The 22,043-nt window shown below is 43.1% G+C and overlaps 1 protein-coding gene across 9 annotated transcripts in view; it reads left to right on the forward strand.

The window, feature by feature from the left end:
• AFF2 (AF4/FMR2 family member 2) overlaps window positions 1-22,043 on the forward strand; it is a 531,893-nt gene that overhangs the window by 483,593 nt on the left and 26,257 nt on the right. For all 9 annotated transcript variants that reach the window (XR_005214493.1, XM_037821151.1, XM_037821156.1 and 6 more), the window contains 4 exons: window positions 11,656-11,815; window positions 13,608-14,609; window positions 16,172-16,293; window positions 19,475-19,691. Coding sequence is in view for 8 of the 9 variants with exons in the window: in XM_037821151.1 (XP_037677079.1) it covers window positions 11,656-11,815; window positions 13,608-14,609; window positions 16,172-16,293; window positions 19,475-19,691 (1,501 nt within the window). In the remaining variant the exon portion in view is untranslated. The remainder of the gene's footprint in view (window positions 1-11,655; window positions 11,816-13,607; window positions 14,610-16,171; window positions 16,294-19,474; window positions 19,692-22,043) is intronic.

Here is a 22,043-nt window from a genome sequence, read left to right on the forward strand (position 1 = left end):
TTCAGGATGTTTTGGTGTTGAATAGACTGGCCTAAGTTTTGACTTCTGTTGAGAGTCAGCAATACAGAGACATTTCATAGTTAAGTATTGTTCTTAACAGACAACTTTGTGCTGATTTTCAATTCATTTTAAGGCCATTTGGAGTATTTTTTATAACAAGAAGATTAAATACAAGTTATCATACTAGTCACCCTGGCATACACTGTACAATCTGGCTCTTGCCCTCAAAGAATGTCCAATTTAGTTGTACAGGGAAAAAGTAGCACAATGAAATAATAAGGGATAATTGACTGATAAACTATGATACCATTAGTGAAAAGAAATCAGAACAGGGAGGTGTCTGTGAGAATTACAGTCACTAGAGAAGACCTCCTGCTATTTAAAAGTGAGCTTGAAAAATAAGCAAACTGAAGAGAGGACAAGCAGGAGAAGCAAAGGCATGGAGGCAGTGTGGGAGCAGGGAGGAGAAAAAAATGGCAGGTGTCTTGGGAAATACTGGGAAAGAAAACTGGCACTAGGGATGGTGGTGATGGATATAGAGCTTGAAAAATCTTGTAGAGATGAGTGCATCTACCTAGCAGGAAGTCATTGTGAATTCTGAAGTCAAGAGATCACATGGTACAGCCTATTTTCACAGAGACCAAGTAGAAAAGAACTCAAAGTTTTTATCCCAGCTGGGAGAGAGGTCATGGAGTGTAAGGAAAGGGCACCCAGTTTTGCATTGCAGAGTGGGCAGGACAGCAATGACTGATGGCAATTAAGAAAATCCTTGTAGTAGACCAGAGGCCCAAAGTCTGGTTAGTGGGCCTGAAGAAGTTTCTGGTGGTGAGGAAGGGGAACCAAGTTCTGGGGCACTTCGTTCTCTGCCTCAGTGGTCACAAGGCCTTCTCTCCAGTGTTGATTTGTTTCTCCTCTCCCCTTATTATAAGGATACTAGTCATATTGGATTAAGGGCCCACCCAGCTCCAGTATGACCTCATCATAACTCGCTCCATCTGCATTGACCTTATTTCCAAATAAGGTCATATTCTGAGGTAATAGGGATTAGGGCTTGAAGATATCTTTTTGGGGACACAATGCAACCCATAACAATGCCATTCAGCATTTCCAACACCATATTCTTGTAATCTAACTTATTAGGTCACTCGAAAATGTTTGGGAGGAATGCTGAGTTCATGTTGCCTTTGGATATGATGAAAAGGATGGACTTTGTAGTTGATCCCCAATTCTTTCCATTTCCTCAAACTAGACCTGATATTTAGGAACAGGTCACAGTAGCCTAGTGACAATCCCTCCCTCCCCCCGATCCCAGCCACATGACATTTGCTCTGAGGTCCTAGAGCCTCATGGGTACAGCGGGGAGGAAGCCTGCCCCGTCTATCTCCTACTGTTCTTGGACAATCAAATGAGCTCATGGAATTGAAAATGCTTGAAAATTGTCAAACTCTCTGCACTTATGAAATATTTTGGTCTTGTTGCTCCGACAATGATGATGTCCTAGCAAGAACACAGGGGCATAGGATGAAAGGGAGATTGCGTATCTACCCACAGGCCGAGGAGGAGTCCAGGCACAGTTCTCCTTGAGATCTATAGAGCAGACCCCTTTATGGCTTTACTCTAGGGTGTCTTTACAGAGTGTGTGGTTGATAAAGCTACTGGCCTCAGATGTTTATGCTTTAAATCAAGTGAAATGTCAGGTAACAGATCAGACATGAAGGTTAGCAGACGATAGCGACAAGGAGATTGGCATTGAGAGGCATCACAGAAGAAACATAATCTAAGGAGAGATTGGAAGAGGGATGTCCACTTCCCAAACCTGAGAAGCAGATCTAAGCATGATGGGCTACAAAAAAGAAGACATCAGGCAGGGAAAAAGGCAGAGGCTCGTGCTGAGCAACTCGGAGCCCATCTCCAGGAATACGAGCAAAGCTGCCAGCCTCTGCCTGTGTACTTTCCTAGGGAATTCAGCATGCCGACCATCTGGCCTCCCCTGTTGGGCTGCAGCTCCAGACCAGTTCTGTAAACACAGCAGGGAGATTCCTGAATGGAAGAAGCTTCTGGGCTTAAGTCAGCCAGTCAGGGTACGTGCCCTGCTCTAGCTAGAATTTGACTGATGTAATTCTTTATTGGAAGGTTTTGACCTTGTTACAGATTCCTGGTGGCTGATCCTCTCTGGGTTCTTTAGGAATGTGAGCTGCCAATCATTCAGGCTCTGTTTTGGTGTACACTGGGGCTTGTGGCATTTGGGGCTCACATCCACTTGCTTGCCTTCAGTCTCTCCCTTGCTCCCTTTTTATTTTTAAATGGACTTGAAAGGCAAAAGATACAAAAATGTTTGGATGCATATGCTTTTTTTCCCCTACCCGTTTAGGTGTTTGATTGAAGCTGCTCTGTCTGATGGCAGAAAAGTCAGTGTGGCATTTAACTATTTCCAGGAAAATTAAAACCTAGGCTCATTCTCCCATGTGATGCTCTCAAGACACCATGGCCTATTAGACGGCTTCATTATTTCCTTAGAACTGTTTTTCAAGGGGCTGTTGTTTGGTACTAAGTCTCGGTATCCCGACTGTAAAATGGAGGGAGCAGGAGTGTCTAACTCACTGCACTACTGATTCTGCAAAGATAAAATGAGAAAATGCAGGTACAGTGCTTAGCCCAGTTCCTGGCACACAGTGAACATTCAACAAATGGGAGCTAAGACTATTGCTATGATTATGTATTATGCCCCAGGTCCAAGCTGTGGCCATTTATGCAGTCTAATGCACTCTGACTGTCAGCAAATACAGTGGCAAGCCAACCTTGAACCCGGTTAGAGATCCACAGGGCACTTTCAGAGGAAAGAAGCATGCATTTGGTCAACTACTGGTGCAGGCAGGGAGCCTCACAAAAGTTATAAGCTGAAGTACATGCTTATCAGAAGGAATCTGATAAAAGCTCTTCAGGTGCAATTTCCCAAAGAATGGTTAAACTTGAGTGTCAGATTAAAAATGACATAAGGCAATCAAATTTCACTGTTACTAAAGAAGGGCAGAAAAAACTATGGAAAAATAAAATCTACAGCATGATGCAAGATGATAGTGTACCACCTCTTTTTTCCTAACAGTTGACATCTGATTAGCCCCATGTAGATTTTAGCCTTGCTACTCTCAGTGTGGTCCATGGACCAGGAGAAATCTGCATCACCTGGGAGCTTGTTAGAAATGCAGAACTCAGACCACCACCACCCCCCCCACCACCACCACCATCTTCCTAATTTGAAATTACATTTTTAAAAGATACCAGGTGATCTGCATGCACATTTCAAGTTTGAACAGCACAGGCTATTAGAGTTCTCTAGCCGAAGTTACCTCCTTTGGATCTCTTAAAAACCCTCATGATGTATCATTATCCCCATTTTACAGATAAGGAAACTAAGACCCTTATGTTAAGTAGGTAAACTAAGGTCACACAATAATTGAGCATCCAAGCTGACACTCAAAAGCGGGTCATCTGACTTCCAATCTCATGCTGTGCTGTACTACAACTGTCTCTCTGAGACAAATAGGAAAAAAAGTCACTATTTAGAGTTGTCAATAGTCTGAAAATGGGAGACAAAGCACGGGCAGGAAGAGAAGAGTCAAAGGGCCTGGGTCTGGTTGGTCCACAAAGAGACAACCGATTGCTAGTCAGACTCAATTATGAAAAGCCATTGCCAAACTCACTGTGCACCATTGTCTCAGAAAGGAAGTAGGTGGCAAGTGAGTTAGGAAAAATAGGCACTAATTGCTGGTGATTGAAAAATGTGAGGAGCCAGTCACTTACAGCTATCATTAAAGTTTCAAATGGTCTGCTTGCAGCCTCTGGAGGATGTGATCTCTTTCATTGCCCATTCCCTGGCAGTCATCTACTAGTGCCTCCCTGAAGCCAATTAGGTTCCCTTCCCAGGGTGGATGTATATGTTTGGATTTCTCTGAAGGGAAACTACATTTTATCAACAAAAGAAAGTGTGTTCAGGTATAAGCAGCTGTGCTCAGAATTTTAATTATTTGGATTTTGGTATTAGTTTTCTATTGCTGCTGTAACAAATTACCACCAACTTAGTCCTTAACACAACCCAAAGTTATTACTTTATAGTTCTTGAAGAGGGTCTCATTGGGCTAAAATCAAGGTGGGGCAGAGCTGCACTCCTTTCTAGAAGTCCCAGAAAAGAATCCGTTATCTGCTCATTGTAGTTATTGGGAAAATTCACTTCCTGGTAGTTTTAGGCCCAAGTTCCCCATTTTCTTGCTGGTTAGAAATGTAGGGCCATTCCCAGCTTCAAGTGGCTGCTGCATTCTATCTTCAATGCCAGCAACAGCAGGTCAAGTCCTCACATCACATCACTCTCCTGCCTTCCTCTTTCACTTTTAAGGACCCCTGTGATTCCACTGGACCCACCTAGATAATCTCCCCATCTTAAGGTCCCTAACATTATCCCATCTATAAAGTCCCTTTTCCCTCATAAGGAAACATATTCATGGGCTCTGGGAATTAGGAGACCATTATTCTGCCCACCACAAATACCTTCAGCCATTCTGGGCTCTAGATAATGTCTGTGTGGGCAAGGGAACTCTTGACACTCAAGGAACTGGCATGTAGAGCGGACAGTGGTAACAAAACAAACCCAGTTGGATCTAGTGGAGACAAATTGTCAATGAAAATAAGTATGAGTTGATAGTTGTTGTTCTCCTTATTACTCTGCAAAGAAATCAAACAGACTCCTGTTCAAACACCAGGATCAGACAGCAGGATAAATCCCCAGGGTACTCATGATAAACAAAGATGACCTGGAAGTTGTCAGGGTGTGGCCTAGGGTTCCATCTGGATGTTGATTGGCTGTCCACTCACCAATAGCATCAGAGCATTAACACAGAACCTGCTTGATTCTGAGCCACTTCTGATCATATATATCAGGATATGAAGTATTTTGCTTTCAAACTGTGCTTGGGGGCCATCTCAAGGAGGAGGCCAAGCTGCTGGGGATGTCACCCCCCTACGCTACACTCCACCTTGTATTTCCACCAGAGTAGCTCTGCTTTTATCTATTTCATATATTATGCTTCTGTGCACACTTTCTATTGGACAAATGGGCTAAATGTTTTTTTTTGGGGGGGGAAGAATTAAGATTTCAAAACTGCTGCTTCAGACTAAAATAAATTCCTCCTGATGAAATCAAATATGAAACCATTTCAAATTATCTGGTAGACAGACATTTAATCCCTGTAAAACTGGAAAAGGATCAATGGATGAAATTCATGCAAAGTCTAAATTAAGCATGAGGATTTAATACAGGACTCTGGGCAAATGCCCAGGTCTTTGGCAAGTTCTGGACTGTGAAAATATATCGCCAAGATCGATACCCTGTGGACTGGCTTGCTGAACTCTTCCCGTGTACATTTCCCACAACAAAGCTGGTACCTGGTCTGGAAGCTTGCCTTTTACAGGCCCACACAGCTTGATTGAAGAGAATGGCCAATTAATCATCCCTTTTTATCTCCTGAGAAAGGAATCTGCAGTTAAATTAGGATTATTGTCAGACCACACTGATGCAGATGTTTGGCTTTCTGGAGGCTCTTAATTTGAATTAGTGAAAAGTGTGACTTATGAAATAGTCCTACAGAAATGTAGTTTTAGTCCTCTAAAGTTCATACCTTAGCTTTTACTGTGACTGATAAAGTGTGGCCAAGAGCAGGTCACGTCAGACCTGCCTTCAAGAGCAGATTGGATTGTGTAACTGTTTCCTCACACCTTTCCCTTAAGGTTGATAAAAAGCCTCCCTTATAATCCCATATGTACTATAGTTTCATAAGGATTATAAGCTTTCAGTTGGAAGACACATTAAAGATCATCAACCCCATATTGGGCCCACAACCTAAATCCCTCTACCACACTCTTTCCACTCTTTCTAGCCAGCCGTCTGGTAATCTAGGGACAGGGAGCTCACTGTCCTACAAGGTAGCTCATCCTTTCCATGGTCAGTTGAGGTAAAGTCTTCCCGCCTATATCCCCAACTTATTGGTCCTATTTGTATCTCTGAAGCCCATCAGAATAAGCCCACTCCCTCTTCCAAAGGGTAGACCTTCAGGTTTCTTGAAGGCTATTATGTGATCACCCCACTCCCACCCCATCAAATTTTTCTCCAGGCAAGGTAGTACCAGATCAATCAATATGGCTTCCACTTTTCATCGTATTTGCATCCACTCATAAATTTTGGCCTTACAAACTGATCCCTTTTTTTCCAGAAGAGCATAGAGAGACTGCCATATTTAAGGACTGTGGTACCTGGACTACCTCTTATAACCCATGTTTTCCCCCCAGTGCTTTCAAGCCTTCCATATCAGGGCCAACCTTTTCTGGAGAAGGTGTCTTAAGTGTCTCCCAGACTTCTTTCCCACTGCCCTGCACTTTGGTCCCTTCCCCAGCCTTGAATTTGCCCACTAGTGTCATTGACTTTCTAAGCCAAGTTCTTTGCCTTCAGTCTGGCTTGTGACCACAAACACCTAATGAATGGGATTGGAATTCAAATGAGATTCTGCTCCATTCAGCCATGACTGTTCACCCCGATGAATACAATAGCAAAATCTGATCAACAAAAAGATTGAGCAGTTGACTTTGAAGTTGTTCCAAATGTGGGCCCTTTGAGAAGTTTTATTACTATTACATTAGGGGTGAAGTCACAGAGTACACTTTTAATATTTACAGAGTATGGAGTGGATGGTTTAATATATTAAATGTTAATGATTTTTAGTATCAAACATTATCTTTGTTATAACCACTAGCATTCTTTTTAAAAACAGTTTATTAAAATATGAGAGTAAATGGTGTGTGGGAAATAATTTTAGTACCGTCTTGATGAATGAAGAATGTGTAAATTGCCCATTAGTCCTTCATCTCCAAGGCAGAATCAAGTATTATTTGGGCTAACTTCACTCAAAGCCACTTTAATATACATTTGGAAAATAAATCAGCAATGTATGAAAATAAATGTAGCAGAAGTGGGCATTTAACTAGTTGAACAGCTAACAGAGTTCAGTGAAGAGCTGAAAGTGAAATATTGTAATGAATTTGTCAACTGGAAAGTTCTGTAGTGGATTCCAGAAAAGGACATGGCCATGGGCCAATCATTCTGATATTGATGTTTGTCCTGCCTGTGAAGACAGTATTTCAGCTTTGTACTTTTCGTCCCTGGGAGCAGCCCCAGATGGGTGCATGGTGGACCCACAGGAAGTGAGGTCCAAACTCAGCTTGGTAGCTTACATTCCTCGGCAGGCTAAATGCAGCCAGATTCTCCAGGAACCCCATCATCAGCGGATGAATAGTGGAAGCACAGGAAGGTCCTGGGGAGGGCAATTTTACTCCCATTTTAAACTGTCATCCCCCACCACCACCACCACCACCACTACCACCACCACCACCAACACGAAGGCTGGCTCTCCCTATTTCTCAACTGTGCAACTGCCCAAAGAGGGCAATTCTTTATCATTAAGATGTTGACATCTTTCACCCCCAATTTGAGTTCTCATGGTGCCCTCTTTGAACTAAAGTCCACCTTCTCTCTCATGCCCCAGACTCTATGTCCACCAGCGTTGAAAGTAAAGGAGTATGAACAGGTGAGACACCTCTTCTTTCTCTGCCTATATTAGTCTCCCATACATGGTCAATGTCAACAATGACTGGACGAGTGGTCCTGCCTGAGACCACAGTCACAGATTTAGCTGTAAGAAGTCTTGGGGAAAATAATTTTAGGTCTCATTCATTGGGTGTCAGTCAAGATTACTCTTATGTTTGAAAGAGTCTTTGTTTCATGCCTGTATCTATGTCTACCCACCTATACATGTAGTTATAGTCAAGTTTTCATATATGGCTTTATCCACATCCACAATCCCTTAACCACAATTCTGAAATTCAGAAAGCTCTGAGAACCATTTTTTTGAAAGTTTGAGACCAACTCATTTTGTGACCAAACCTAACAAACTGATATGAGGATATTTATTTAAACTATTTATTCCTCTTACTATGAATGCTAACTGCAGCAATATTAATGGGTTTTGATAAGCAGTGCTTTTCCAGACCCCAGGGGGGATATTATATATGGTATGTTCATCATATTCCTTTTTTAAAATTAAAAAAATCTGAATACCAAAATACATTGGTCCCCTAAGGGCTTTGGATAAGGAACGTCTATGTACAAATACACACACAAACACACATTAAATATCTTACTAAGTCCATGAAACTTTTATGTTGATTTAGTTGAGGAATATATTGTTTTGTTAGATAATATATTTATGTTAAAATCATATCACCTCAGTGCAGTTGGTTTTGAAGGAATAATCCTTAGGCTGTATTGTTTTTTTACAGAAGTTGCTCAAAAATAATTCAATAATATTTAAGAAACAGGAAATCTAGCCAGAAATATTCCAAAGTAAATCTAGACTCTAGTTTGGTAATCTTGGGATGACAAGCTTCTTAAGAGAAGCTGAAAATTAATGCCTAAGTGAATGAAAATTAGGAAATGGGCTTTTTGCCCCACATGGATACAAATTAGACCTTATCCCTCAGTCCACCCACCCCCCTCCCAGTATTGCAGATGCTCTGTGTTGTATTGGAAACTTTACCTGGGAGAATTGAAGCCAAGTTAGCATAGTCTGGATTAGTCCCACTTTGATAAGATTTTTCAAGCTTTATTTAATACCAATGTCAAAAATAGTCATTACCGTAGTTTAAAAAGAATCTACAGAATGTAAAATGGTGCAGCACTGTGGAACCCACTTTCACCATTCCTCAAAAAATTAAATACTAGAATTAACCAAGTGATCTGGCATTTCCATTCTAAGGAATATACCCAAAAGAATTGAAAGCAGGGACTCAAACAAAGATACTAGTACAGTAATGTCCATAGCACCATTGTTCACAGTAGCTAACAGTGGAAGCAACCCATGTGTCCATCAACGGATGGACGGTTTAACAAAATGTGGTATATACATACAATGGAATATTATTCAGCTGTAAAAAGGAATGAAGTGCTGATTCATGCAACAACGCTGATGAACCTTGAATGCCTCATGTTGAATGAAATAAGCCAGATACAAAAGAATTAATATTGTCTGCTCCCACTTATATGATATCTAGAACAGACACATTCATAGAGACAGAAAGTAGATTGGAGGCTACCAGGGGCTGGGGGAGGGGGGATTGCGAGTTATTGCTTAATGGGTACAGAGTTTCTGTTTGAGGTGGTGAAAAAGTTCTCATCACGGAAGTGATTATGATAACACAACATTGTGAATGTAATTAACACCATTGGCTTGTACACTTAAGAGTGGTTAAGATGGGAAATTTTGTGTTATATATGTTATCACAATTTTAAAAATTATTAAAAGAGGTCTACAAAGGAGTGCAGAGAAATGAGTACTGAGCTTTAGATCCCCTACTCCCCTCAATGCATCTCTCTCTCTCTCTCTCTCTGTCTCTCACACACACACACACACACTTACACACACACAAGTTCCTAGCCAATATGGTTCTGTATTTCTTGTACTTCCCCTAATCTCTTCGTGGATTTGGCAGAGGAGTGTATTTGCAGATAGCATTTACTTAGAAGACAGCATTTAAGATGAGCTTGAACTGCATGAACAAAAATACCCACCTGGAAGATTAATCGGGCCATCCTCAAGGGAAGGCACAGGTAATGGAAAGGTTTTCTGCACTGGGTGGTGACTAACAGAGAGCCCCCTCTGGCTTCAAAGCCAGCAATCTTGTTCCCTCCAAGCAGCAGAGTATGTTTCCATCCCAGCAGGCAGGAGCTGTGATGTTGGAGAAGAATAGGCTTGGGTGAAACTATGGGGTGGAGGCATGAACTCATCTGGGTTCTGGCAGGGAGTGAGGGTCTTTTTTCCCAGAGCCCTGTGGGCATGGAGAGGTGAGAAGTTTCCTTGGGGTCCTTCTTTCTCGGGTTTGGAGGTGGAGTCACAGGACCAGGTGACCTCTAGGGCTAGAATTGGGCTCTTCTGATGGGGCTGCTGCCTCAGCTAAGAGGAATGTGAAGGGGAGAGCAAGGCCAGGAGCTAGGGGCATGAGAAATGGAGGCTTGATGGATGGACAGCCAGGCAGAGAGGTGGGCCAGACCCGGCATGACAGTGAACCTGTACCGCGAGTCAAACTTTGTCACCAAAGGGGATATTTCTCTGGACAGACAAAGGGAGATTACCCTCCTAACACCACCATGTTTAGAGTCCAGTTTCTGAGAAAGCAGAACAAAACTCAGTTCAAATAGACAGTGATCAGGACAGAAAGGCAAGGACATACCCCAATGTGACAAGAGGTGCCTGAGGTGGATATTTTATAGAGCCCATAGAGCAAACAATTTGATAAGGATGAGTATCGATTATCAGTAAAGGTGGAATAGAAAATGGTGACAGTTTTCAAGTACTTTGCTTGGTCAGCTTTACCAATTTAAAGTCCATCATTAGACATGGCTGATGTCTTACAATAACATACCCTGGTAAGAGTAAAGAGTTTGCAAAAATTATGGCAGAGGAGGTGAAAGGGTGAATTCTCCCATTCCCTTATTTGGATACCTGACCAGTGGCAACTGAGGGCTGACTCCTTTGGGGGAGATGGGGACCACAGTTCTAATGTCGGCTCCCTAACTTGCTGTGAGGCAGAGATAAGCCTCTCCCCTTCTCTGGGCCTCAGTTTCCTCCAGTTGAAACAAGAGGTTGATGGGTCCTGAGTTTCTATTTAGGGTGATGGAATAATCTTTGTCATGGGTGGTGGTGATGGCAGCATGACGTTGCGAATGTAATTGACACCACTGGATTGCATTCTTGAAGGTGGTGAAAATGGGAAATTTTATGTTGCATATACATTACCATAATAAAATTTTTTTAGAAACCCACATAGAACTATACAACACAAAAAGTGAACCTAATTTAAACTATGGACTATAGTTAATAGTATAGTTAAAATTGTATGGTTGCATTAATTGTAACAAAGTTTCCACACTAATGCAAAATGTTTATAGAGGGAAAACTGCGTATGTGAAATGGGAGGTGGTATATGGGAACTCTGTGCTTTTGGTATGATTTTTCTGTAAACCTCCAACTGCTCTCAAAACAAAACAAAACAAAAAGCAAATGAGGGGTTGAATGTGCACCCTCTAGGTGGTAAGACTGTACCATGGGCATAGCTAAGACCAGAGCTCCTTGACAAACCTGTGGGTTTTTGAACAAGATGGTTACAGAACTTGAAAAATTAATAAAAAGTGAAAGAAAAAATAGAGGACACAAGAATCTAAGGCTCTGTTTCCCATCTGCATCTATAGAAGGCTTCAAGTTTCCAGGTGGAGTGATAGAGTGAGGGTTTTCCAGGGAGGGAAGGTAGGGTGCTGGCACCCAAGGAACACAGACCTGATCACACCCAGACCTGGTTCTAATCAAATCTTTGACCCTGGGCAAGTCATTGGACCTCCTGAGCCTCCATTTCCCATCTGTGAATTAGGGACTCTAGGATTTGCTCCATCCTGCCTGTCTCACAGACCTTAGGTCCTTACAAAGCACGTGCTCAACCAGGCTGTTTTCTCTCTGGTTTGGAAGGGAATGAGGCCATAAATGATGTGATTTTTTTTTCTTTCAGCCCACCTGTGGCCACACCCCAGGCCCCAGTTTCAGTGCCAGCCAGTGGGGGTTCTGGAAGCTCCAGCGACTCAGAGAGCAGCTCAGAGTCTGACTCAGATACAGAAAGCAGCACTACTGACAGTGAAGCCAATGAGGCACCTCGTGTGGCCACTCCAGAGGTGGGTGAAGTGGCTGGGACCCCCACCACAATCTGCCTGTCCCAGAGGCAGCATCCCCAAGACCCATACACACACACACGCACACACACACACACACACACACACACACTTTCAGCATAATATTTGCTTCTTTAGAATCAGAAAAGTATTCAGGTATTTGATAGCATTTTTCCTCTTGCTGTGTGACTTTGGCCAACTCACTTAGGTACTCTGAGCCTCAAGCTTCCTCACATGTAAAACTGGAATCGTCATGACTAGGCTAGTAACCTCTTTTGAGAGAGCCAGTAGAACCAGTCAAAACCCACTTCTGGCCCTGGGGACCCCACCCCTTCCTGCAAGTTGAAGCACTGAATTGCCACTTGGCAAGTGGGACCCAAGCGGTGTGGCTGTCCTGAAAGGTAAAAGTTGGTGGTTGAGAGAACACATGTTTTGATCTCACTTTGCAGCCTTCAGGTGCGTTTAATAATAATTCATGAAAACGTTTAACACAGTCCTATGAAGGACCAAAATAATAATTTTGATGTGAAAGAATTTGCCTTTCCCCTGCCATCCTCCTTGGTGGCTCGGCTCATTTTCCCCAAGCCTGCACCTGATACAAATGGCAGCCTCTCTCCCCCCACCCATGGCTCTTCACACACATTGTTTTCGATGATCAGAAAAGAACAGTAGGAGATGTTAATAATAACTAGTGCTACTGAACCTGGACCATGTGCCAGGCCCTGTGCTAAGCTTCTGACTTGCATGTTCTCATTTCATCCTCATAACAACCTTATGGAGTACTTGGGATTATCATCCCCAACTTCCAGATGAAAGCATAGGGTTCAGAAAGGTCCAGAAAGAACTGTCTCACAATCTCACAGGTAGACAGTGGAAGAGCCGGGACTGAAAGAAACCCAGGGTAGTGTGTGACCACAGCTGGTGCCCTTGACCCCAGAGTTATGCTGCCAACAGTGGTGGCCAGTAAAGTTTCCTCTACTCTTACCTGCCATTGTCGTGTGCAGGCCAGAATGACAGCTACTCAGGTGTTCTTAATTCTGTCACCCTCTATTGACTGGTGCCATAAGCCTCAGCTGATGGCTTTCAAAAGAAGATCAGTTCTAATCAAAATGATGGCTCTTTTAGTTCGCCTGGCAGGATTCAGAGCTGGGCACCAAGGACCTGAATTGTACGCGTCATTTCCATGGCTTAACGGTGGACGCTAATGTCTGCGTGCATGTCCCCATAAATTGGTTATTGCCCATCTACCAAGGAAAGTGCAGTATTTTTTGGAAAGTCACATCTTTTCATCCTTCAATAAAAATACAAAGGCCCTGTTCTGTTTGCAGTGAATTACAGCATCATCTAGCAGGCACTTTGGCAGACGGAAAGCCTTTCCTTTCAAGTTCCACTTGAGGCAAGCTTACATTTCTTTCCAGTATCAGAGAAAATTACCTCTGCCTCCTGGTGAGAGGCTGAATAATGGTTTCTCTTCCAGGCCCCCCTGCCCATCCTCTGGAACGATTCTCTATGAATTAGTCTTTCTTCCCTGGCCAGGGTGGAGAATGTATTCAGAGAGGAGTGGAAATTAGTTTAAATAAGTAGACCGGGGCCAGTTTATGGAGTGTCTGGCAATCTAAGTAATTTGATTAATGTGGATAGTGTGTGTGTGTGTGTGTGTGTGTGTGTGTGTGTGTGTACATGAGTGCATGTTTGTATCCAAAGCTTTTATTAGCAAACAGTCAGTGTACTGAGGGTTCTCCTGAATTCTTCCCAAATGTGAAATGAATTCTTGCTGATGTTTCTCAATCTGCAGCCTGAGCCCCCCTCAACCAACAAGTGGCAGCTGGATAAATGGCTTAACAAAGTGACCTCCCAGAACAAGTCGTTTATCTGCAGCCAAAATGAAACACCCATGGAGACGATTTCTGTGCCTCCTCCAATCATCCAGCCAATGGAAGTCCAGGTCAAAGCAAAGTCAAACCCCAGCCAGATCCTGGCTGAACCCAAAGAGAGGCCTCTTCTCAGTCTCATTCGGGAGAAAGCCCGTGCAAGGCCCACCCAGAAAACTCCAGAAACCAAGGCTTTGAAGCACAAGTTGTCAGGAACTCTTGAAACAGCATCTCAAAGGACAGCTGGGAAAAAACAGCCCAAAAAGGTAGAGAAGAACACCGGCATTGACGACTTTACCTGGCCCAAACCAAATATTACCAGCAGCACTCCCAAAGAAAAAGAAAGCATGGAACTTCCTGACCCACCAAGAGGCCGCAACAAAACCACTGCTCACAAACCAGTCCCCAGGAAAGAACCAAGGCCTAACGTCCCCTTGGCTGCCGAGAAGAAGAAGTATAGAGGGCCTGGCAAGATCGTGCCAAAGTCCCGGGAGTTCATTGAAACAGATTCTTCTACATCTGATTCCAACACAGATCAGGAAGAGACCCTGCAGATCAAAGTCCTGCCCCCTTGCACTTTACCTGGGGGGAATATTGCCAAATCCAAGGAAACCTCTTGTGCCAGCCTGACTTTAGTCAGTAGCAGCATCAGTAACAACAACTTACCCAACAGTACTGAGGATCCAACTTTTTCACCCACCCCTGTCACACAGACTGAGCACCCGTCCCCTCAACAAGAAAACGAGAACCTGAAAAATCTCTGGGTGAAGATTGACCTTGACTTACTCTCTAGAGTACCTGGCCACAACTCATCCCAAGCAGTGCCCACCAAACCGGACCACAAGGAGCCTGCCTCGAAACCCAAGCGTCAGACCGCTGCTGCAGCCACAGAGAAACCTGCACCCAAGGGCAAGCGTAAGGTCAAGGTAAGCTGTCTGGTGTGGCCTGCCAAGTGATCATGAGCAGTTACCATCTGTTGGCTACCCTGATCTTGAGACTCATTTTCAGGGAAGCCAGTGGCGACAGATCACAGATTTTGGTGAAGGGAATGATGTCTTCCTTGGGAAATACACTACTTGACGTGACCAGGGAGGAAGTGCTGAGAATGACCAGGGTTTGGCAACCAATGGCATGAGTATCCAATGTGGTACATGAGGGATTATGATGTGTAGGAAAGAAGAATGTGAAGACAGCCACCTTACCCAAACAACTGGTCCCCTGTTTTAAGCTCCTTAAGCTACTCCTGCTTTCATGGCCTTATGCATCATTGCTCTGAGATACCCCCACTCCAGCATCAGCAGGGCACCCAGGTTGTCCCAATGTCCAGCTGCATCCTTGGGGGCTTGTTAATTTCTCCAGACAATGTTAGCTTCCCCACAACCCAGTTATACGTTGATGATCGTGGCTCCTACCAGACACACGTCCTGCTCAGCCTGCTGGGATCACAGACCAACACAGTAGACTTGACTTGTGAAACTTGACCCTACAAGAAGTTAGGGCAGAACTCCAGGACTACAAAGCATTCCCAGAAGGCAAAATGCAGAATGACCACTTCCATTTCAAGTACATTTGAAGAGGGGAATTGTGTCCAAAAGGCTCATTCTGTTGTCTTTCTACATTTTGGGGTCAATTTGTAGAGTGACATTTGTCTCCTGGTGATATTCAGCTAACATTACTTTTAATGGCTGCCATGGTGGCTAGAGAGGAGGTTCCTAATCCTTCCCCATTTTTTTCTGTCCCTTCCCAAGAGAGACTTGGGTTTGGTGGCTGATCACACCCATGGCCAGACTCTACTACTGATTGGGCTTCTGCAAGGATGATTTAGGTCTTCACTCAGCTTTAGGGGTTTCAAATCCAAAGGGTACTATCTCTGGGTTGTGCATCAACATACCTACTGTAAGAATTCTGAAATAGAGACCAAGAGTTCTAGGACCCTGGCCTGACCACTTTTTCCCTACTCTTAGTGATGACAACGATACAACCATTAGTAAAATCATACCTTCAGACTCAGCACATGCAAAGGCCCAAATGTGTCCCATGTACAGGGTTCATTTCCCTACATGTTCATGTTATTGATCGTATAAGTAACCTGTATAGGTCACCCACAATTGCCATACTGCTTGGACTGGATTTATGACAAAAGTTGCCATGTTAGTTCTAAACTACTCATTTTGGGGGCATTGTTGGGGGGACAAATGTCTGAAAATTATAGATTCTCTTTGCTTTTGCTGTGTGATTCCCATGCCACCAAATCTTTAGACAGAGGTGAACATCGCAGCTCAGGTCTCTCAAATGCTTACTTCTCGGGAGGACTAGGCTAGGCTGATTGTTTTTCTGTCTGATCAGAGGTACACATTTAAGTTTCCTACCCAATCTAGAAATTAAAATGGAGAGCAAACTGTCTACCTGGTTGATATTTTTTTCTTGATGTGTGAAACACGGCTATCTGAATGTATTTCAAGCTCTGTGTATTTTTTTCCTGTTAAAGCCAACAGAAGTTGTGGAGAAAATCCCTGAGAAGAAGCAACGCCTGGAGGAAGCCACAGCTCTCTCCTTGCTTCCCCCCTGCATCTCACCGGCCCCACCCCTCAAGCCACCCAACGCAAAAGAGTGAGTTTGCCCTGTCTCCCTAGGGTGGCTCGATGGTTCAGACTCTTCATAAATCCCAATTGAACTCGTTTGGGGTATTGTGTCCAAGAGGGATGTTAGGCAAAAATGGAAGTCACTCGGTCCAGACCTGGTAGCTGTACCCAGCCACTGGGCTAACAAGGGTGGAATATAGGTGGCCCCATGAGATTTTCAGCAATATTTCTTCCCTGCAAATCAGATTGATCACAGAAATCAGCCCAAAAAACTTTGAGCACTAAGTTAAGAGGAAGTAAAAGAAGTAAATGAATTAAAAAGGGAAAACAACAAGAGGTATACCTATTGCTTTATCCAGATTACCTATTTTGAGCCAACTTTCAGTTCTGATGGTGATTAAACAATTTCTCCGGAAAAGCGACCTCTGGGTCTTGACGGGCTGACCCAGCTGCTTCCTCTTTGGTGTCATTGCTTGATGTTCAGATGCAGCTTGAGGGCTGGTAGCCACATCCTGCACTCTCAGGAGGTCAGGAGAATGACAAATTTGAGGAGGTCTGGGAGTTGTCCTCCTCTTGGGGCTGTTCCGTGTCAGCGAAAGTCAGCTGGGGATGAATACGTTCATTCCAACCAGCTGGTACCTCTTTTCCCTGCTCCTTCAGAGTGGAAGTTGCCACCATTAGGCAGCAGACCTTCTTGTCTCCTCTACTCAAATGGCTCCAGCTTTCCCTGGAGAAGTCCTGCCCTCTCTTTACACCATGTCTTTTCAAGGAAGTTCTTCGGTCCTATCAATATAATTTAACTAACAATCATGTCAGCTGCTTTAACTATTCCATCTGGGTAATTATTGCCATAAATTCATTCAAAATTAGAGATTACTTCCATCAAAGACCAGTTTGGGAGCCTATTAGCAGCCCAGAGCAGAGAGGCAATCTGGCTAACTGCTGCTAACAATTGATTTCACGGATCACTGTTTAACATCAGTGATATGGCATCAATCTGCCACAGATAAGATGTCTAAAATGAGTTATCAGGTTACAATTGTCTGGATCCTGGTTCCTTGTTTATTTGAGATGAAAGATAGGAAAAGACCGGATCTGCTCTATAGAATAAGGAGATTTGGGCCTGAGCTGCCTCTCTCCCTGAGGATCCATAGCTAATTGTGAGGTACATCTGCGTTACCTGGTGTAACTTTGCTCTGAACCATCCCACCCCATACTTGAAGCTCTGCGAACTACAAATGCATCCAAGGGAGCCGACCCACCATCCAACTGAAGGACCCTGCTGAGTCCCTACCGCCCTCCTTCTCTGAAGTTTGAATCATCAGCAGGGCTTCTCAGGGATTGGGTGGGGAGTATGGTGCCTCCTGTCCTCCTCTAGCCTACTGCATGAGGTACCCAGAGAAGCAAAAACTATTCTTGTACTTGGAAGCTATGACAGTGACAGAGTGGTCCCTATAAAATTGTCCCTTGGTGTCTTTCACCAAGTAAGTCATTAAAGGCTCCACAGTTCAAGACCGCTACCAGGCAGAGATGGATAGGGGCAGGTCATTGGTGAACACTACACAGAATGCACCCAGTCCCCACTGGTCAGTGCAGTGGCAAATGGGAAGCCAAGGCATGACTGAAGTAGCCAATGGCAAATCATTTGTCTCTAGGAAGCAGCTCTTCCCCTTACTTCCCCATCTCAGGTAGTTGAAATCGTGGGGGAGTGGCTTCAACGGATAAACTACTCACTTCCTGTAGATGCCTCAGAAATGCTTGACATCTGTTTTTATAAATTTCTAAATGTCTGATATCTCTCTTATTATTGTACTTAGTGTGGTCCGATGTTTGTGGATCTTCCTAATGGACAGGAATCTTAATCCATATGTGCAACACCATTTTAATCAAGCATCATAACTGTCATAAAAAGGTTCTATGTGTGAAAGCAATTTAAAAAATCTATTGACAAGTTTTCTAAATTAATTCTAATAAATTAAGGTAATGGCAGAAGAAAGAGTTAAGGTGTTTTGTTTTTGAATTTCCTGCATGATAAAAATTGACGTAGTTCCATATTTATGAAACAAAAGGCAGAGAAAATGACAAATATTATTACAATTGGCAAAATTGTGCAATACAGTGGAAGTAGGACAAGGAGACTCTATTGACTTCCACCAGTTCAGAAAAGCAGACCTCTTAAATGCTTGTTCATCTTTGATTTGTTGCTTTGAGCTATTGTAAATCTATATTTCTAGACACTGAAATTGACCAAGAGGAAGACACAAATTATTGTTGACTTAATTTGCTATTGAAAATTGTAGTCAATAATCATGAAAAGCAAGTGGTTGCATAGTGCAATATTAGTTGCCTAAGAAAAGATTAAAATCGAAGTAATCTTCATTGATTAGACTGAGACAGTAACTAAAATGAAAATCCATGACCCAATTACCATGTTAAGCAGCCAGTGTGAGGTTTTAGTTCTGATTTCTCTATTTTATTTGCAGTCTCAGTCTATTTGATGGTGACCATTTAATGGGCAGATAAATCAGTTCAAAAGCACAAGAGTACTTTTAGGATTGCAAATGTCTAGTATCAATATGACAAAAGAATATTTTAAATGGAGTTTTATTTTAAGGTGGAGTACATCAGTACTTCAATAAACCAAGTTAATTTAAGGTCAGGGCTTGTTAAGCCTTGAAATTGGTATGACATTTTGCACATACAGTTTGCAATGTGTTACAATAGTATTTAGTGTGTTATTTCTTTCCAGGTGATGTATAAGCGTAGTATACCTTAAGAAAATATCCTTCTACTAATTGTTTATTGTACCATTTACTGAGTGCTTGTGCAGTCAAGTCCTAGGGCAAAATAAGTAAGAACCATCCTGAAAAATGGTGGGATTAAAGTCTGCATTGTATTTTCCATAAAGATCTAATTAACAGTATTCTTGAAAGGCTGCAAATATCAGGCTGTAGCACATGACATTGAACATTTACATGTATTATGGAGTTCCTGCTTCAAAGACATGTGTTTATTCTTGGATTCATATGAATGACTATATATGTATCTATATCTCTCCATATATTCATATCTATATGATTTTTCATATATATCCCACACCACAGGTAAAGGACCATCAGCTAAAATGTTACTTTAGCTGAAAGTACCAGCACCATGGACAAAATCAGAATAAGGAGAGATAAGACACCCTATACTTTTTGTTTCCTCAGAAATAATACCTCCAGGAGAGCAAACAGAAAGAAAGAAGAAAAACTGTTCCCTCCTCCACTTTCCCCACTGCCAGAGGACCCCCTACGCCGCAGAAACATCAGTGGCAATCCTGGTCTTTTCGGTCAAGAAAAAAACATCTCCCTGATTGGACAGGTCACCAAACCAAAGAGATGTGAAGGCAAATTCTGTGCTACTTTCAAAGGGATATCTGTAACTGTAAGTGTCTTTGAAGAAATACCTTAAGTGTCCGAGAAGAAACAAGATCCCCCAGCTCATCTAACCTGATATGACAGACGGAGATGTTGCAGGGATGAGGGATGGAGAGGCAGAGAGAAACTACAGCTGTGTGTGTACACAAATACACAAACACTCTCTTAGTTCAAATCTCAATTATCCCAGCTCAGGATGGATTTTTCATTTCAGGTTAATTCTCTATCCTGTCTTGCTCCCCCAAACAGTCTGCCCATACCCATGCTCAGGGCCTTGGAGGTCCTTTGATGCACTCCCTTCCTATCTCAGGTGTGGGACATGCTTCCATTTCTTTCATTCATTTAGTGTGAAAGACAGAACAAATGAATGGCCTGGGTTTGCCCAATGTCACTGAACTGGGGCTGGAACTCAAAGCTCAGTGCTCTGAGTTACATCTTTCCACAACCCACAACTTCGGATTTTCTGCACTGCTCCTCTGTTTCACATGGACACACACAATGTCTTTCCATTTGTCTCAGGCACAGGTATATGAATTGCAGAAACCACCAGCACCGGTGTTACTAATGAATAAACACATGTATATGCAGATATGTAGCATCCCTGAGTATCAAGCCTCCTTTAACTGAATATAAAAAGCAAATGAGTGGAAAGGAGTGAATTTTCAAGTCTCTGCTGCCAACTTCATGGGCTCTGAACCCAAAGTACCCATTTAACACTCCATGGAAGGTCATTAGGCCCCTGATTTTTGAGGACCCCAGTTGACAGGCCTCCATCATCTGAGGTGATTGAGATGACCTGTGTAAAGTTCACCACTGATTTAAAGCAATTGCTCTATTAGGAAATTGCCATTTTCCGTATGAAATTCATGTGTGTGTGCATGTAAACAGCATACATTTGTATTTACAGATGTCAACTATAATGTGGGGGAATTAAGCCATCTGTTAGAAACAGTAATTGCACTGTCTATCCTATTTTTGATAGTGAATGCAATTAATATTATAAACTCTGTCTAATACTGTCTTCCATTCAAGCATTTGTAGGGCACATACCAGAGTTAGGCAATTCTCTTTGTATAGTCCCTCACATAGTGTCACAAATAATTAGGTGCTTAATACATGTGATATGATGACAATGATGTTGTTTACAAGAATCTGCAATGTCACTTCCACAGGATCTGAAAACTATAGAGGAAACCTGGTAAATAGGGCTATATTTGCCCCTAGAAATGCAGCATCCTTCTAAAGGAAATCACAGGGCTCCCTGTGAAAGGATCCGGCAGCCAGTGCCTCTGCTTTGGCCATTCCTTCCTTCTCTTAATGGTTTAGAATCTGGGTGACCTTGTGGCATCATTTTGCCCATCCTGGGAATTGAGAGACTAGAGGAATGTCTCTGAATCCATCAAGTGAGTGGACTTGACTGGATGAGCTGTAAGGCTTCTTCCAGCTCCAAAAGTGTTTTCAATTCTGTGTTCTTGAAATCTTCTCTTGGCCATTTGAGCATCCATCTCTAGTCAGATGTGCCAAGCATGACATCAGTGCTGCATGCCTGGTGGGCCTCTCCAGGCTCTTGGCCACTATCTTGGCCATTGAGACAAGTGGGGGCGGTGTTGGGCTGACCCCACTCTTTGGTATGGGCTAGTCTGGCTCTGGCAGAAGAAACACGGGTCTGGCTTAGCAGTTTCAGATGGTTCTGATTATTTTAGATATTAGGGTTGAACAAAACCTATGGTGGTCTTTAAAAATATCTCCTCTATATTCATCATAACAATTTTTAGACATGCAGCTTTGCAGCACTTTTGATCTCAGCAAGCCCTGGGTGGTAAGAGTTATTTGAAAGTTAGAAGGTCCAGGATCAAGTGGAAAAGCTGTACTTTCGTGGATACAAGAAAGTTCACCAATGAAAGTGACCTTTCTGACTAAGGCAAGCAGGCAGGAATTCAGCAAACACTGAGTGCACTGGGCTGCATGTCAGAAATCAGAGATGGTTCCGGTACTCAAAAGAGTTCTCAACCTCAAGTGAGACATGAGCCATGTGCCCAAAGAACTAGAATATAAAATAGCTGGTGCCAGCTGTCATAGGAGAGGGACAGAGACCGGCCTCTGAATGGCTTTCCCAGAAGAGGTGGCATTTGTTGAGATGGGGCTTAATGGATGAGTAAGGTTTAGAAATGAAGGGAAGGGCTTTTCAAGCATGAGAATCAGCATGAACCAAAGCAGGAAAGTAAAGGCACCAGGGATGTGTTCAGTTTGGTTGAAGTGGAGGTCCATGGAAGGGACTAGTGAGAGATGATGTGGAACACTGGGGCCAGATTGGGGCGGGGGTGGGGCGGCTGTGCCTGGGATGCCAGCAAAGGAGCTC

This window comes from Choloepus didactylus, chromosome X, assembly GCF_015220235.1.
Source record: "Choloepus didactylus isolate mChoDid1 chromosome X, mChoDid1.pri, whole genome shotgun sequence".
In the NCBI taxonomy this organism is placed as follows: Eukaryota; Metazoa; Chordata; class Mammalia; order Pilosa; family Megalonychidae; genus Choloepus; species Choloepus didactylus.